This window comes from Eretmochelys imbricata, chromosome 1 (genome assembly GCF_965152235.1).
Source record: "Eretmochelys imbricata isolate rEreImb1 chromosome 1, rEreImb1.hap1, whole genome shotgun sequence".
NCBI classification, from domain to species: Eukaryota; Metazoa; Chordata; order Testudines; family Cheloniidae; genus Eretmochelys; species Eretmochelys imbricata.
The window spans coordinates 333,103,568-333,122,649 of record NC_135572.1 but is presented as its reverse complement, the minus strand read 5'-3'; the positions used below and the strand labels follow the sequence as shown (position 1 = coordinate 333,122,649).

At 41.5% G+C, this 19,082-nt stretch overlaps 1 protein-coding gene across 1 annotated transcript; it reads right to left on the bottom strand.

The window, feature by feature from the left end:
* Positions 1 to 10,205: 10,205 nt before the first annotated feature.
* On the bottom strand, positions 10,206 to 18,689 carry SYPL1 (synaptophysin like 1). The gene is made up of 5 exons (XM_077807862.1): positions 18,558 to 18,689; positions 17,257 to 17,375; positions 15,649 to 15,853; positions 11,827 to 12,015; positions 10,206 to 10,337 (listed from the first exon to the last, which is right to left on the bottom strand). The coding sequence occupies exons 1-5, from the start codon at positions 18,687 to 18,689 to the stop codon at positions 10,206 to 10,208; spliced, it is 777 nt and encodes a 258-aa protein (XP_077663988.1).
* Between the last annotated feature and the right edge of the window lie 393 nt (positions 18,690 to 19,082).

Sequence of the window (19,082 nt, the reverse complement as noted above, 5' to 3'; positions counted from 1 at the left end):
AGCAGTTCTGCGGAAAAGGACCTAGAGGTGACAGTGGACGAGAAGCTGGATATGAGCCAGCAGTGTGCCCTTGTTGCCAAAAAGGCCAATGGCATTTTGGGATTTATAAGTAGGGGCATAGCGAGCAGATCGAGGGACGTGATCGTCCCCCTCTATTCGACATTGGTGAGGCCTCATCTGGAGTACTGTGTCCAGTTTTGGGCCCCACACTACAAGAAGGATGTGGATAAATTGGAGAGAGTCCAGCGAAGGGCAACAAAAATGATTAGGGGTCTGGAACACATGACTTATGAGGAGAGGCTGAGGGAACTGGGATTGTTTAGTCTGCAGAAAAGAAGAATGATGGGGGATTTGATAGCTGCTTTCAACTACCTAAGAGGTAGTTCCAGAGAGGATAGTTCTAGACTATTCTCAGTGGTGGAAGAGGACAGGACAAGGAGTAATGGTCTCAAGTTGCAGTGGGGGAGGTTCAGGTTGGATATTAGGAAAAACTTTTTCACTAGGAGGGTGGTGAAACACTGGAATGCGTTGCCTAGGGAGGTGGTGGAAACTCCTTCCTTAGACATTTTTAAGGTCAGGCTTGACAAAGCCCTGGCTGGGATGATTTAATTGGGTATGGGTCCTGCTTTTGAGCAGGGGGTTGGACTAGATGACCTCCTGAGGTCCCTTCCAACCCTGATATTCTATGATTCTATGATTCTATGTTCGGCTGTGTGTGTTTTCCCTGTGTGCTGTCCGAGCTCTGCGCAGACAGCCGGCACAGCTGAACTTGGGCGAATTGCCCAATGACCACAAGATACGTTAAGATACGAAGGCACCAGGCCAGGTTTATTGTTGACAAAGTACGATAATAGCACCTGGCAGACTCTACAAGGATATTAAGATATGTATGCCTGTGACCAGGGATGCAGCTCAGTGAATGGTGGGGCTTTCCATTTCCCCCCTCGGCTGGACAAAGATACTTCCTCTGAGATACATTTTTATACCCTGATAAAAACAAGTTAGTACTGCCTCTGACATAATTAGTTACTGCCCTCTGATGTTGCTAATTATTACCCATTACCCTGTACATGTTGGTTTAAAACATTTTTATTACATACTGTTATCCTGACCTTATCTTTTAGGAGGGGTCAGTGTGTTTCTGTTAACCTTGGGGAATGTTTTGTACCATCCTTAATATCGGTATGTTCTGGTACCACTTGATATCGGGATGTGTTTCTGTGAGTACTTTGTGCTTAGCATTTCTTAGGAATGTGTATTTTTGCATTATCAGCCCTACTCTTGCCAGATTTTATGAGCAGGTCCTGCCTCATACCAGGCCTCTGATACAAAGGCTTATGTTTCAATCTCTCTTCCTATTACACCCACCCCCATGGTGACCCCACAGAATGAGCAGAGGGTTCAGGGGATCTGGTGGAGGCCAAGGTCTTCTGTCTGGTGGCCCCTGTAACTTCATAACTCTGCCCCCCCTCCCATTTCCAGCTCCCTGGCGGACAGGCTGCCCTGCAACTTCCCCTTGTGGGAAGGGGATATGCTGTGTCCCCTCCAGCGCTGTCCTGGCCGTCTCACTCCTCACCTGTGCATCCAGCCCTGTGCAGGGACTCTGGCACAGTGTAGCTACAGGGATATAATACTGCTGAGGTGTTGGACCCACCCATCTCTATGTAGGCAGGAAGAGTTCTAGCCCTTGATCAATACAGCTCATAATGAGATACAGACCTACTAAGTCTCCGTGCTTAAGAGATGCCAGGGGCTTGGGATGTGGCAGGAACATGAATCCTTTATCTATACACTTGCTCTGAATAAGAGTTTTTCTTTAGAAACTTGTTTATTAAACCTGGTGTTCTGACTTGGCTCCATCTTACAGAGATATTATGCATGGGACGCCCTTCCTGAGCAAATCTGATAGGTCCCTGACTTCTCTGCATATAAGTCCCTCCTTAATCACTTGTGGTGTGCTGTCTCTGGGGAAACTAGTGACAAGTGTAAAAAACAATTAACTTTATTTTGCCAAGCTCCACCTTGATCTCTCTACTTTCACATGGCATCCCGTCCCACCAATCGCTACTATTCATCTGCCCGTTTTAAGGCTGTGAACTTCTTAGGGAAAGGACTGTGCCTCCTATTTTATTCTATTCAGGTTCTCATACTGCACCCATCATGGTGATCTGAGCATCTTCCAAAAATGCATTCAGTGATGTGTCTAGCCTGTGTCTTGAAAGTGCCTGTCACATTGTGGACACTACTGGAAACATAATCAGGAGTTCAGACCTGAACTTTCCCAGAGTTCAAAGGGTCTCATCTCTGTGGTTCTGCATTGAATCCATTATTAGTGTGTTGCTTACTTATCTCTTCTCAGAACTTCTATGTTTTCTTTCAGGGAGTTCTTCCCCGTTATCTAGTTTGATATGCATGAAAGTGAAATGTGCAGTTTAATAACATGCTGTTTTCATGATGCAAACTATGTCTTATTCCAGTGAGACTATTAACTCCTTCACATCTGTGCAATTTTCTAAGCCCTTCTGAACTGTGTAGCTGCTGTTGTACAACATTATAATAAATGTTTGCGCAGGAACACGACAAGTTGAATTTGAAGTCATAATAGCAGCTTTTTGTTCAGCTCAGCGCACTAAGCTGCCTATTAGATTTGCACAAATCCGATAGTCAGGGGCCTATCAGATTTGCTCAGGCAGGGAGTTCCATGCATAACATTTCTTCAGGTGGAGCCAAACCAGAATGCCAGGTTTAATAAGGATGTTTCTGACGAAAAACTCTTGTTCAGGGCAAGCTTACAGACAAAGGAGACACTGCACAGCACTAGCCAATATGGGTTTTTTCCAGCTACTTGGTATGTTTCTTTTACTGCTTTCCCAGTTCCATGCTTTGCTTGAACTAGAATATTTAAGGCCAGATCCTCAGCAAGCATCAATCCAACATCAGTGGAGCCATGCCAATTGATATTAGCTGAAGATCTGGCCCTTAATATTTAATTACAAAATCATCTTCAAGCAGCCTGGTGCATCGGCCCAACAAAGCAATGTATGAGTGGTTTCCACTGATTTACAACAGAAGGAAATGTGTGCTTTTGAAGCTGTGGAGGGATGAGTGGTGGCTTAAAATGATCCCGCAGATCTTCCTTGGTTATAACAAAAAGCACCAGCAACTATACAGGGAATTTTTAGAACCTCACAGATGCAAACTATAGTATAAAAAATTTGAATAAAAAAAAGAAAGAAGAGAAACCATTTCTCCCGGAAGATAGAGACCGTGTGAAATGCAATCAAAATGAGCCATAAAAATTGCAAAAGCAATTGGCAGTTGCCCTATGCTTTGTGCACTCCTCTACACCAGTACAGAGAGAGTACAATTCTGCTGCTCTGATTTAGACCCAGGTGATCACACCAGGTGCAGGGGAACAGTGAATCAGGCTCTGTCTTGGCCCATTTCTACCCAAGCTTCCTGTACCTGGGGATGTGTGCGATACCCCCTTTCTATAGCAAATGGGTTCTTCTGGAATGTAATAATTTAATTTTTCTCTTGCAGCAGGAGATCCCTCTTTGTTACACATTAGAGCACTCACTAAAGGGGCCAGAGGCCCTGACTGGAGGACTTTTTCAAAAAACTCCAACCCACACGATGCTCTGCTAGTTTGGGGTTTGAAATGGAAATGCAACTAGCCAAGTTTAGCGTACAACTCTTTTGGGTTCCATAATCCTGTTAGTGAAATTAAAAACAGGGGCTTTTGCTGTCCCCAGGTGAGCACAAAGGTTTTAAAGCAGCGTTTCCTGGCTCTGGATGGGTTTCATAATGAAATGTGTGATGTATAGCAAATCTTCTGGGTAGAAAGAGCCGTGATGGGTTCTGGCAAACCTTTTGGAACTGGCACCCCATCCAAAGAACTGAAAGAAACTTGCTATTTCAGAATAGAACTCCGAAATCTTGACTCCTAGTTTCCTGTTATAACCACTAGAACACGTGTGTGTGAGGGTGTGTGTGTGTGTGTGTGTGTATACTTTACCAATGAGATTGAAACATACTTCATACAGTAAAAAAGAAAGTTGTCACCTATTCCCTAGTGTTGGTTTTGAGACTTGAAGGAACCTACACACCTAGAGTGACCAGACAGCAAGTGTGAAAAATCGGGACAGGGGGTGGGGGGTAATAGGAGCTTATATAAGAAAAAGACCCAAAAATCAGGACTGTCCCTATAAAATCGGGACATCTGGTCACCCTAACACCGCCTCCACAACAGAACACCTAACAGTGGGAACACAATACTCCTGTGTTAACATTTTCCTGAATCATTGTCATGATTCAGGTTAATATTTAATGATGATTAATAATAAGGACTGTCCTTACATGTGGCAATAACTAATCTATTTTAGGTTATACAGGGCCATGTAAAACTGCTATAAAAGAACTCAGACTAAATATTGACACAAGAAATGAAGTAGAGAATAAACTCAGTGGAACAGCAGAATGCCTAACTGGGAAATAACAGCTTTGCTTAGGCTCCCTCATTTGTGAAGATAATGAGGGTACTTGTGGCACCTTAGAGACTACAAGTTTATTTGGGCATAAGCTTTCGTGGGCTAAAACCCACTTCATCAGATGCATCGAGTGGAAAATACGTAGTGGGTTTTCGCTCACAAAAGCTTACGCTTAAATAAATTTTAGTCTCTAAGGTGCCACAAGGACTCCTTATTGTTTTTGCTGATACAGACTAACACGGCTACCACTCTGAAATCTGTCATTTGTGAAGGCAGTAGTGATTCTCTTAATACCACTCCAAGAAGTATATTCTCTTTTCAGCTTCCCAGGATTCTGCAGCTGGATTTGGCGCCAAATCCTGGGTCACTGTGCACCCGCAGGCAGCATAGTGCAGCACAGCAGGGCTGAGTTCCCTAGCAGCAGAAGCCTGATCCAGTCTAGGGGCAGGCAGGAAAGAGTTCCTCTCAGGGTTTCCCATCCAGGAGACCGGGTTGGAGACTGTGACTCAGGTAAGGCATTAGGAGATGATGTCAGGAAGGCAAGTACAGTGCCTCCCCAGCTGTATCTACACCAGCCTTTCTTAGGAAATCTCCCACCATTGCAACTTCACTGGTGGTAGTAACAGTGGAAGTACATGTGTAGACCAAGCTCATATGATTTTACCACAATGTCATAAAACACCACTCAGAATAGGTCTAAATAAATAACTGCTATTAACGCAGGCCCTTTGCTGGTGTTTTGGAGTTCCCTGCTATACATCTGAGGCGAGGGGCCTGACTAATGCTGGGGGCCTGTCCACAGTTATCTCACTGGATTCCATTCAGTAACTTCCTTGAAATGGCAACTGGTAACCAGTAACCTCACCTTGCCAAATCTCCCTTGGCTAAGCTGTTACAACACTGCCTGCAGCATGGTGGCAAAAATCTTAGCCAGCAATTTAGAGACACAGGCTTTACTAGCCCCACAGTTGAGGCAGGCCCAGGGATCTCTTCTGGAAATCAATTAGTGGGACAGGTGCATTTTTAATCATTTTGGGACAGGCCCAGCTCTCAGATCAATAGTATGAACATTCTAAACCATAGAAGGCTCCCTTCCCTAAACAGGGGATACCATTCATAAGACTGGTTTCAGAGTAACAGCCGTGTTAGTCTGTATTCGCAAAAAGAAAAGGAGTACTTGTGGCACCTTAGAGACTAACCAATTTATTTGAGCATGAGCTTTCGTGAGCTACAGCTCACTTCATCAGATGCATACCGTGGAAACTGCAGCAGACTTTATATATACACAGAGAATATGAAACAATACCTCCTCCCACCCCACTGTCCTGCTGGTAATAGCTTATCTAAAGTAATCGTCAGGTTAGGCCATTTCCAGCACAAATCCAGGTTTTCTCACCCTCCACCCCCCCACACAAATTCACTCTCCTGCTGGTGATAGCCCATCCAAAGTGACAACTCTTTACACAATGTGCATGATAATGAAGTTAGGCCATTTCCTGCACAAATCCAGGTTCTCTCACTTCCCAGGTAACTTGGATCATATTCTCTGTGTATATATAAAGTCTGCTGCAGTTTCCACGGTATGTATCTGATGAAGTGAGCTGTAGCTCACGAAAGCTCATGCTAAAATAAATTGGTTAGTCTCTAAGGTGCCACAAGTACTCCTTTTCTTTTTGCGAATACAGACTAACACGGCTGTTACTCTGAAACCTGTTAATAAGCTTTAGTTTCCTAATATGATGATTCACTAGAGGAAGCTGTAACAAAGGTGATGAGCAAGAGGATTTTCACCCTCCTGACCAAAAAAAAAAAAAAAGAAGCTTCCCTCCCCTGACCGATATTGGTGAAATTGCTGCCAGCTGGAGATACCTTATGCTGAGAGAATCTCACCTGGAGAGATCTGGCAGCTTGCCAGCTCTGTTGTTCTGTCAGAATGATCCAATCAGGCCCTCTATACATTTCCTATTAGTTTCAGTGCTTCTTGTACAGTCAGAAAAAACACTATTCAGCCAGTGGAGGGTCCTTTTTACAAGTGCATAAACAAGACACAAAAACATTTCACAGCTGCCAGCACAAAGGTGATGAAATTCAAAAGCAAAATGTCAAGGACTGGCTTCCCACCACCTGTGAGCTTCCTGAGCAAATGAGGGCAGTTCCTTTTCCATCCAGCAACCCTGCAGAGGCTGACTGCTACTGTGGCATGATGCCTTGAATTCTTCCTCCCCAGTTTGCAGGACTCCACCAGGGAGGCCAGTGCAAGCAGCGTACATCAGACACTCACCTCTGGAGGGGAACAGAAAGCCATGGAAGGGGAAGCAGCTGATGTTTATTCTAGGAAGGAGAGTGACTCAGATCCACTTACCCCTGTTATATAATTAAATTAAATTAAGAACTTGTCTTATTTACCCTAGAATAGATGTCACACTGAGCAGACTTCAGTGCAGCCCAGAGTCAAAATCTGTGGGTGCTACAACCTATTGACATTTAGTTGTATAAAATTTGTGTCCTGAAGTAATTAGTTTAAAAATGAACTGGTTTTCTTAACAATAAAATAAGCAACTTAGGCAGTTGAATTACTTGGTGCCAGGGATTCCTTGACAATTGCATTGTATTTAGCAGTTAATGTCTGAGGCCAAAAGAACATTTATTATTTCACTTTGTTACAACCCACTAATTAAGGCTAGGTTGTGGGCACTTAGTGAAAATCCATTTATTTTACCAAAAATATTTATTTATTGAAGCCTTTTCCTCTACCATTTTGTCTGTCCATCATTCAGTATGCAAACTCTTTAGAACATGTCTTCTCTTATATTTGAAAAGTGCCCACCTAATGGTGGGTGCTACTGCAGAACAGTAATGACTCCTTAGGGAAGCATTTTAAAAACAAAGTTACAGCAAGTTTCTTTCCCATATTTCATTACAGTGAAAGAATCAACACAGGAGACACAGCTTAATTCCACCTGCAGGTTATTTCCAAAATGCCAATTCTGCATGCCCTAATTTAATAAATCCTGCTTCCTTGTGACCCACTCTTGTAATCATGCCCTGATTAGCATCATCATGAGCATTAATTTCAATAGGACTATTCACAATAGTCAAGTTAAGCACATGTATAAGTGTTTGCAGGTTTAGGCCCTTGCTGGGGATTAAATTTACAGGGACACAGTCAGGGTAAAAAAATATATCCTAAGAAAACAAAATTTCCTTACAGTGTAAATAAAATCTTGAAACAAAGAATTTAAAAATTTGACTTACTTTTCACCATTTATACTATTTCCTTTGCGTACATCTATCAGTTTAAGCAAAAATATAAAAAGTACATTTTCATTTACCAGCAGAATACTGCACTGCTTAAGGTGTAAAGATGTCAGGGGAACATTTGTTTTAAAAAAGTTCTCCTTGGAATCAAAGGTAAATTCATGACCACTTTTCTATTGTGCTAGGCTTTGTAAAGGGAGATTTTAAAAAATTATATAATACAAATAGAGAATTTGGGTTAAAGTTGAAAAAGGATATTTAACCTGCAAACATTTAATAGGTATATACAGAAAAGGTGGTGATAGAACTAAACTTTGGCAGTGAGCCTGAACTAATAACTGCTGAAAAGTCAAGTCCTTGGCTTAGGTTACTTGATTACTTCAAACATGGCCCAGTTTGATTTAGAGAAGTGTCTGACTAGGGTTTTCTGCAGCCAATAAATAGGTCTATTTGGGAAAATAACTATGGCCATTGAATAGCTTTCTTTTAGAAAATCAAAGAGTCACAGCTGTGTTTATAAAGGGATTTCCCCTACACTCTGCCCAAGCTTTCATTTTCATTCTCCTATATGTAAAGTGGCTTAGACAGGACTATCACCTGTGAAATGTCAAAGAGGGAATAATGTCTGGGGGGGGGGGGGTGGAGGTGTCACATCTTATTTTCTGCACACTATTCAAATTCTACTCTGAAGACAATTATTGATTTTCTGCTGGGCTTTTATCTGCTGCTTATCCCTATGGTATCTGTGTGCTTCACATTCATCCCTAAACTAGGTTCATCCTACACTCTGAAGGAGGCAAGAGTCCAATCTCAGTGTTCCTGTTTCTTTACTCACCCTATCCCAGTTTGTTCTGCACATGCTGGGTTCCAATTAGTAGAGCCCTCTGTGGATACAAAATTTGAATCGGCCTCTGATTCGCAATCCACAAACATGGTCTGTGGACACGGATATCCGCAGATTTGTGGGGCTCTACCAATTAGCTCTCTCCATCCACCCACACTACCATATCCTGCTTTAGCTGGGCCAAGGTCCTGCTCTTACTGCTACATTCCATCAGGCGGCTTCCTCCTCTACACAGCCAGAGGTAGAATTGCAAGGGAAGTCTGCTCACAGAAGCAAGCAAGGAAGAAAAATGAGTATATGGACTAAAAGTTACAGCAATCCATCTTTATTAGAGGCTGTTCTTGCAACAGTACATTTATTTATTTATTTATTTTTACATCTTTACAGATGGAAAGACACTTAAGGCAAGACACTGAAAGATCAAGAGATGTATGTACCATTACACCTGTCCTAGCTTTGAAAGAAAGAAAGCAAGCTTATAGAAATATTTGCTGCTTAGAGCGTATAGCCCCAGTAACTGTTTAAATATTTATTAAAGTTTGCAGAAACCATGAGACACATCTTTGTTGGACAATTCACATGGAGAAATAAATGAGGTAACAGTAAGTCAGATGTCTGAATATGTAAATATCTCATGGGAAGACTGTCTATTTACTGGGATCAAGATTTGACTATTAAACAAGACCTGTATAGATTAGTAAGACAGACATCTCCAGCTGTTGTGTCACTAGGTAGGTAAGTCCTATGCACCTCCCATTGCTCTGCTTGGATTCATTTACCTGAATCGAAAACAATAAGTTTACTGATGGAGTCAGTTTTAGCATCTACAGTATCTCTCAAACTTACAACAATGCTTTGTAGCCTAGATGCACTTAAACACCTCCACCCTACCTAAATTTCTTAACTCTTCTGTTCTTAAATTATGCCACAGAAGTGTGACTTGCAGCTTTACTAAGTGTTTTTGAAGATTGTCCCGAATCATGAAGTATTAACAATGAACATATAAACACCAAACAAGTCTTAAGTGTCTATCTGCAAATACAACATTAGAAAGTATCTATACTAGATTCCCCCTCCAAAAAAACACCAATATACAAGAAAATTACAGAATGCCAGAATCATGCTACCAGAGATGACTAAATATTTTTTTAGAAAGCTTATCTGTGCAAAGTTATTAGTAGGTAACCTCTGAATGAGGGATTTAATATTGGAACTCCAAACATCCTAAGCTAAGCAGTCTTTTCAACTGAGAAATCAGTCATGTTACAGAATCCAAATCAGTTTCTTCCCACAAATGTTAACTAGAACCACTTCCTGAAAAGGTGTGTGTGTGAGGAAGTATTTGCCAAGAGATTTAGGAGGGTCTGAACAATTTGTTATTTTTAATGAAGAAACTGCACTCATTTTAGAGTCATAATATATTTCACTGTAAAACACTTGAAAATTTACATCCATATTTCTGTGAGACATGCTTTAAGTACAAAGCAGAAGTTTACCCACTAATTTGTTTAAACTATTCATTACTACAAAAAAACTGCAGTGACTTCAAGTTGTTGGCCGTCGGATGCAAAATAGATGCTCTTTATGAAGTATCAACATCATCATCTTACTAATTATATTCCTGTTGTAGGTGGATAGATTCCTGAGCTTTGGGAAGTTGAGTTTGATGGGTTATGCAAGCTGGTCTCCTTGTATACAAACCAAGCATTTCCTCCCCACAGAATCATGTTAAGTAATCCAAAAGCCTGGGGAGCGGGGGTTAAAAATAGATTATAAAAATTAAACTCTTGTAGCACACAAATTTGAAACTAGCAGGCAAAACAGTTTGGCTTGCAACATTCCTTTAGAGATTTATACTTGCAAAGTGCTTTAAATATTAAGTTAATTGATCCTCTTTCCACAGGGATCTACTAATGAGTAGACCCATTTCTCCATGAGTTAGCAGTGATAGTTATGGCTAATGAGCATCCTGATTATAGAGATGTAGGACCACAGTCACGGATATGCAAGGAATTATGAAGTTCCTCCATTCATTGAATGGAAACTGCAGGCATGCATTAAGGGATTAAGCATGTGATCTCCACTGGCCTAGTGAGCAAGTGTAAGATCACTTTTGAACCCAGATTTACAATTTAATACAATGTACTCTTGGCCACACTCCTTATGCTTTAGTAAAGGGGGAGAGTAGGGGAGAAGCTTGTTATCTATCACCACAAGAATACTGTGCAATTCCCAGCCCCTAAAAAGAGCTTTCCTTAAGTCTCTTTGTTTTGGGGTATGCGAAGAAGGTTAACAGTTACTACAAAGGCCAGGTTCGATAGATAAATGTCAGGCAGTAGCTAGTTTACTCCTACCAGAGACACCCCACATGAATTTCAATAAAGTTACTGGACAAATCGCACTCGCTGAGAGTGGCTATGGAGAGAAGTAATGTGGAAGCTTAAGATAAAGGTGCCTGGAAGAGAGATTCCCAAATGACTTTGAAAGACATCTTTCTGCAAATTAAATTACACAGATTTGCCAAGAATGGTTTTAAGAGGAAACAGTTGTTGCTCTGGTTAGTGCTTTCAGCGGCAGATTAGTCACTGGGCCTATGAGGCTCATGCCCAGGGGCCTCGGCCAACCAGGGGACCCCAGAGCCCTGGGCAGGTGGGAAAAGCCCCCGTGCCCCCAACCCTGTTCCCTGGTAGCTGTGCCAGGTGTGGAGGTAGGGGAAGCCCCTAAAGCCCCTAGCGCCCCCCAACCCCATTCCCAGCAGAAGCCAGGAGGAGCACGGGAAGCCCCAGAACAGGGATCCCTGCTGCAGCCCCAGCACTGGAGGAGCTCTTGCTACCTGCTGGAGCCTGGGGCCACGGTGGGGGAAACAGAGCTTCTCTGGTCTTGGGGCTGCAGTTTGGGGATGGAATGGGCAGGATCCCGGCGAAGGGGCACAAAGAAGTGCCATGGGCGAGGTCATACGTGCAGGGGCTGGATCGGGTGCAAAATAGGGGTGAGACCACAGGTGGAAGGGGTGGGGAGGGCCCCCCCCACTTGCTCTGTCCCAGGGCCCTAGGAAACCTTAATCTGCCTCTGAGTGCTCTGCCTTAGGATGAGCATCATGCATGACTGGTAACCCATGACGGAATTTCAGTAAAACTAAAAAATGGGTGCTACATAGAATACCATAAAGTGTGTATTGTAAGTTCAGGTGCAATACAAGCAAGGTAAGGATGCTATAACTCTTGACATACGTACCACGGACACATTCAGAGTTCCCATGCTGGTAACAGAGGCAAACAAACAAGTTGATCCTGGTAATTTGCAAGATGCAATTTCCTGAACAATGCTGGGACCGGTGGATATTTTTATATCAGTAAGTGCCTTAGCCCAGGCTGAAGTGCTGACCAGCCACAGAAAAGCAGCCATGACAGTAATAACCAAGTCCTATACCAAAAAAGACAACTGTCAATTACCACTTCCACAAGAGAATTAAACACATTTTCCAGTTAAGGGAAAAGTGAAAAAAATGCATCAGACTTACAGTCAAGATACAACACTGGCATATGTAGCTATTAGACAACGAGTTAGGTAACTATTAGTGACAAAGACAATATCTTTAGTGGACCAACTTCTGTTGGTGAAAGACAAGCTTTTGAGCTAAACACAGCTCTTCTTCAGGTCCATAGCTATTGACTTACCTGTGCAAACATATTAAGCCAGTTTAATTAGGCAGTCTCAGATACTAGTTTTCTTTGTGAGCACAATATAAAAGTTACACAGACAGTACTGTAACTGGACTACAGAACTGTCTACACCCCTTCTATACTAAAAAAGGTTATAAACATTCAACTTAGCAGTTGTGACTAAAATATGCTGGCTAGCATATAAAGATATAATACAGTGTGTATTATCCACACCATATTAGTATGCATTAGTACAAACATTAATCACAAATACTGTAACAGTAATTTAGCCTAAACTGCCTATACCATAATCCTGTTCACTTATGCCAAGTATCCCACAACACCTTGCATTTGCTGAAGTAACCATTTGGAATAAGCAGACAGGAAACTTGTAAAAATCAAGGTACATTCATTCTGTGTCTTAGCGCAAGCTACGGAAGGAAGTACCTTCACATATCAGTGCCTGAAATGCTAGTATCCAAAAGAAAGATAAGGAACAAAACAAGTTAGGGAACTGGAACAAACTGATGGGTTGGATTTAAGTGACGTGTAAAGAAATGTGTAACTTGTCAAATAATATCAGCTGAAATGTACAACTTGGAGCACACCTTTTGTGTAAGGTGAACGTAGTATCGCTGCACGGGACTGCTCTGGGGAGACTGGTGTTGTATAGAACATTTTTCCTGTACCTACCACATTAATAAACCTGACTGATGCTGGTTATTTAGTCTAAGTATATTTCATTAGAAAATAACTAACCAAATGTAGTCAAGCAATTACTACAATTTGTCAACACAATTCAGATAGAAGAAGTCTACCTCTCTCTAATCTGAAGGCTTGCACCCCCCAAAAATTATTTAAAACATGGGCAGAATGTTAGGTACAGTTCAGTGTGATAAGTTATCCTAAATGTTCACCACCCCCCCCAGAAATGGCACAGAGGCTCAGGAGAATCAAATTGTGCTTGAGAACGCAGTACTGATATTTTTAATATTAAATCTCTTGGTACACTGACAGCCAAAAAGTGTCATTCTGCTGTTTGAAGTGCTGCAGTTTTTAAGTCATCCAATATGTAGACTCTGAACTATTCAGAGAATTGTCTATACAGTAGTGACTATCTTCACAAAATCCCAAAGGCTGGAAAAAAAAAAAGTCACTTGCCTAAGGTCACTCAAAGTCTATAGACAAGCCAAAATCTGGGTTCCAAGCCAAGTCCCAGGCCTGACCCACGAGAAGAGTTATAACAGCATGTCAGTTTGTGTCTGTGTGTGTATATACACACACACACACTAATGCAGTTATACTGGTATAAGCACTAAGATGTTACTGATTTAAAAGGTGCCTTATACCAATATAGCTTATTCTATTTTGGGAAGCGAAAAAAAGAAAACGCTATGCCTATAGAAGTACTTTTATACCGTTAAAATTGCATCCACACATGGAAGTAGGTGAGGAGGTTTGCCATTTTAACTATACTAACACAGCCCTTTCTCGTTTAGCCTTTAGACACAAGGCCCTCCTTCACAGATAGGACTTGGTGGCCCAGGAGACTTTCACTGTGTCTCACAATTTCCAATTTGTCCAAATGGCACTAAGTTTGGGTAGTAAAAATTAAAATATGGACATTAAATTAAAAGAAGTAGTTTTAGGTGGTATATCTGACCCCTAAATCTTTCTGCCCTAAACAAACAAACAAACAAAACCAAACACAAAACAAAACTGCATCTCTTGTTGATGTGTGAAAAAGCCTGCACAGAGGAAACTGCAGAATTGACAATATCCAGAGAGCTGTCAAGTTACCTCAAATATTTTTCTGTAGTTTTAGGTGTTAAAAGTAACACTAGTAGGGGAAATATTTTCATATTTAAAGTGAGATTTAAATTGACTGTGACCCTTTAGACTAAGGCTTAATTTACTAGTTTTGCTATTTTAAGCAGAAAGATCCCCCCCAAAAAAAAAAAACCCAAAAAGTCTGACTATAGCCATTTTACAAAGAAAGGAAAGATCAGATGACCTTCACAAGCACATTTAAAACATAAGTGTCTAAACTTATTGCATGTATTTCACACCGCAGACTTAGGCCTATATTTTGCAATCAGATTGTACATGCAAACTTCGGAAACCACAGAGTTCCATGGTCTCCACCCAGCCACCAATGTGGACCCAACTGCAGAATCCAGGTCCTATATTCTTAGTCATTTAAATCTGCAGCAATCAATAGGAATGCCTGTTTTCTGTGAACCATACTTGTATTAAGATTCCCAATCTGTTAAAGTATTTAATGCCTATTCATGATTACAACTAACTAGTCAGAAGATTTCAGTCAAAGAAGGATAATAATTTTAAACTAAAATTGGCTTGTTTTTATTTACGTTAGTTTTTTAGCAATTTAAGACTGTAAAATGGAAAAAGGAGGTAGAATGGACGTTCTTTACTTGTCTCCCAGTTGTTAAAAGTTCAAATGATATGTGAAACTTCTTAAGCACTTTACAAGTTTTCTTATTATCTGTGCTGAAACAAGTCCAGGCCTCGCTAACGTCCTTACTGTGATAAACAGAGCAATAAAGTTGGTCTGCAGCGAACAACTCCTTTCAATATATTGAACTTCCACAAGTCAAGAAATCTGAAATGCTTTGACCAGGCTACATTCCTTTGTCCCGTTTTGCAGTTTGAAGTCAATGTGACTTGTGTTAAGTTACTTGTGTGTCTTGTTTTAATGCATCTAGCACCCTCCCCCAAAACAAATCTTTATAAGCAAACGTTAGGCTCCTATTTTTGTGTATGCCTGTTTCTGTACACAATTCATAATAGTGTCATTGATTTATTGAAAGTAACTTTTTAGTGCTGCCACTGAGTCCATTTTGTTTTGAAGTAATATTTTCTGCCACTACAAGTTAATGAAGATGGCAGTGTCAGGGGCTAAATCTAACACTTATGCACGTACTTAGCTTTTAGCATGAGCAGTCCTATTGAAGTCAGTGGAATTCATGTGAGTAAAGTTGCACACCAGTTAAAGAGTTTGCAGGATCTGTTGCCTTCATCTTTGGTTTTCCTTTTTGCTTACATTGGGTTTGTTAAGATTAATAAAGAACCCCTTCCAGTAAATATTTTAAAATGCCATACCATTTATAAATTTAGTTTGTTTATATTTTAATCTAAAGTTGTAGTGGCAACAGTTTTCAACTTAATTTTAAAAAGCAGCAACTTTATTATTTTTTTTAAATTAGCAAAGTTTAATAAACCCAAGTGATTTTAAACCATTCCACACTGCATCACAATGTGACAATTTAAGTTTAATTGTCACTTAAACAGGTCTGTGCTGAGCAGAAGTCATTTTTCCTTTCAGTGGTTTTAAAAACAAAAAGACGAAAATAGCTTAGTGTTAGTTACTTACAATCAATGGGATTTTGCCAGTGTTCTGATACAGGTGCATGTACCCAACATATAGTACAAGGGCAGCAATACAGTAAAGGAATACCAGGACTGCAAAAGTTACAAAGAACTGTGCAGAAGAGGAGAAGTTGCCCACAAGGTGAAAGTCAGTCCAAGTGCCACTGCATCGTGTTGGATCTGGTGCACTAAACACAGCTGTATTCAACCTGTGGGGGAAAGACAGTGCATTTTCCATAGCAAGACTTTCTTGCACAAGGGGAAACCTCAGTATCTTAGCATTTTATGAGAACAATACCATCAACACTCCGACTGCATAAGGCATTCTTTAGATGAATACATTGACTAGCAACTCAAGTTGCATAATACTCTCTATAGTCCCCTCCCCACCTTAAAGACTTAGATTTTGCCACAAGGCATACCACACTTAAATAGAAGTTACAAATGAAGACTAACTCAGAACCTGAAAGTTGAAGTTTAAGCCACTCAGACTTGGAAACAAGCCTAATTTAACTGTACTTAATTTAAGTGTGCCAGCCTAAGCTGAAACAGCTAGATGAGAGCTTGCCAGCCACAGGGTTAAATCATTAGCTGTAGGTAAATGCAAATGTTTAGGCTCCCAGCAGTTCTGCTGAGAGATTCAACTCAACCCTAGTGCATTACTGAATGGACAGTACAATAGATTTGCCCCCTCGGGATGTTGACTTGGGGCAGGGAGTCTTGAATCTTTTATACTAGCCTTCACTAGCCATCAGCATCTGCTAAAGCTCCAATCCCATAGCCTGCTCTGTGCAGCTACAGCCCTTGATACCTGTCGAGCAGTTTACAGGATTGAGGCCTATGTTTATTAGGACCCCTTCTGGATGCTGGGAAAGGGGAGGAAGGGTCACTCTTCTTCCTTCCCTATTTTTCTCTGAACCTTGCTGTTTATATTTGGCTGGGATTCCAGTCAAGTGTTTTTTAGTCTCCCTCTCGTATTCCCACAGAAATATTGTTCTGTCTTTGCTTCAATGTGTTATGGGCAACTACCAAGTTCAGTTGACCATATTCATATGGAAATCAGCTGCTGGTGCACATAATGCCAGGTGAGCTTTCCTATTCAGTACTTAAGCAAAATGCTACACCTAAAGTCTAAATTGGATCCCTCAATGGAATTAGAATTATTCGATAAACAGAAAGCATCTGTTAAAGATTTTAGAATTCCCCTTAAAATTCTGTTTAAAAGATCAGCAGTACTTTAGTATTGAGACAAAATGAAGACAACATGAAGGGTAACTTTTTTTTTAAAATCTAGAGATAGTTTAATGATTCATGCACCACTAAAATAAATGCTTTCAGCTCATGATAGTCATCAAGAAGGTGTATATTTCAATTTGGCAATATAATCTCTTTTCCCAACCACATAATCTGCATAGAGATGGAGACAAACATGCTTTCAGTAGTTAGTGCCCTGATTTCTCAAAAACAGACTATACATTGCAGGATGTTTGAATTAGCATAAGAGAGGACTTTAAAAAAAAAGGTAGATTTCTCCATATTATAGTGGGTAACAAGTGAATCCAATAAAATTAGTGGGCAGTGGTGAGGACAGTAAGTAAAAGAATAGACTCACCTGAATGGATAAGCAAAAGCAGCTGTAACTGTTTTGTTCACAACACCTTTACAAGAAACTAAAATTGTAGTTGTACCTTTATAACCTCCACAGGTGGCAAAAACAAAGATGGAAAAAATCTATAAAAATTGAAACAATAAATTAGTATTCTCAGACTGTGTGAAATCTAGTCCAGTCAATAATGGGAGGAAGACACCATTTATTCACATTTGTATTAAATTATTTCAACATTCCCAAATAAGAGTTAGTGTATAGTGCTCCATCAGCAAAGGTCTGATTCAAACAAGCATTCTCATTGCCACAGCATTTTTCTACAAGTAGTGCAGTCAAGTTTCACCAGAATTACTCTCTTTCCATTTCAAAGAGAGGTGGTTTGGATTTAAGCACTCCACTACAGTCTAAAGAAAAGAGTGAAACCAACTTTAATCCAATAGTGAAAACTAGTAGTCCTTATTTTACTTTTTTACACCCACCAACTTTAAAGAAAATAAAGATAAAGATTTTAATTTTAGTTTCACTAATCCAAGGCATCTGTAATACCTAGAGAGGTCTGCTTTTAAAAATAGAGAATTATTTTTAACTTTTCCTGCCTTTGTTAATTAGCGTTGGTGAGATAGCAAAACACATGGGCAATTACCCAGAGAAACAGGGCCTGCTTCAGAGATGCCAGCCCCCTACAACTCCAACTTCACATCAGTGGAAGCTACCTGTGCTTAGAACATTATTTATTAACATTCCCCTCCCAACCTCCACTGCCCACGAAACCAGCAACAAAAACACAGACCCAAGGCTTCCACTGACAGGAAGCAGAGTTTCTTCATAGATCTTGGTCAATAGTTCTTGTTTTCCCCTTCCTCACCCCAACAGACAGAAGACCCACCTCACAGACACCCCAGTGGCACAAATATGCTGCAGTTATACCGGTTTCTCTTTAAATGAAGTGAGGCAGGCACAGCTCTGTCACAAACACCAGCCAAGAAGTTATTTTGTGGTGAAAATACTTGTAGTGGATAATAAGGGATCTGGCTAGTTCTCTGAGGCACCGCCACCTTGGAGAGCCAGGAAACCCCTCACCAACCAGGCCACGCCCAAGCCCACGCCTGCAAGCGCTTGGCCTCATCAACATCCCTACCCCATAGAAAAGGCTGCTGTTTCCCTACACACCCAGCCCAGCTGGGGAGTTTGCAACCTACAAGGGGAATGGAGAGACCTGAGGGGAGGACTCTTGGCCCTTTCGCTCCCTTACAGCTCAGCTGCTCTAAGAAAAACCAACCCCGCAGCTCACCCTACTCCAGACTCACCCACTCAAGGACCTTCATGAAGCCAAGTGGCTCCAGCAGCGGGCTGAGGTTGACCTGAAGGCCAGTCATTTTCTGGGGAGAAAGAAACAAAGAGGCCTGCAAGTAACCCCCTGGCTTGAGCAGCCCACACATTAACCACCCACTGCTGGTAGCCAGAGAGGAGCCCTCTGCTGGTCCCTATAGGGCCTGCCTGACTAGGCCCCGCCCAGCTACACCCTGGAGCCCGTCCTGCCTCACCCCAACTGTCACCTCACAATGGGCCTGGGTGAGTGGCAGCTGCAGCTGGCCCCGCCCAGTGCTAGTGTTGCCTCCCTGTTCCAAGGCTTCTACTTACATGGCTGAGAGCAGCCTAGGGGCTCACTGCGGTGGGGAGAGCCTCACTGTTGCTTAAAGCCTTAGGGCATCAGGGTGTGTGCAAGGATCCCACTGCCAGTTGGGGCTCTTCTGTGGGCATGAGGGCTCTGCTGTCACTTGAGGCAGCGTTGCCATATCCAAAGGATGGTAGAGTTAGGGTCACAGCCATTG

Bases quoted from the DNA above. Each gene is read 5' to 3' on its own strand.
- SYPL1 (XM_077807862.1), bottom strand. From the start codon at position 18,689: ATGTGTGGGCTGCTCAAGCCAGGGGGTTACTTGCAGGCCTCTTTGTTT. The intron at 17,376-18,557 runs GTGAGTCTGGAG...CAATTTTTATAG, and splicing joins TCATGAAGGTCCTTGAGTGG to ATTTTTTCCATCTTTGTTTT. The intron at 15,854-17,256 runs GTGAGTCTATTC...TTTCCCCCACAG, and splicing joins GCTTTTGCTTATCCATTCAG to GTTGAATACAGCTGTGTTTA.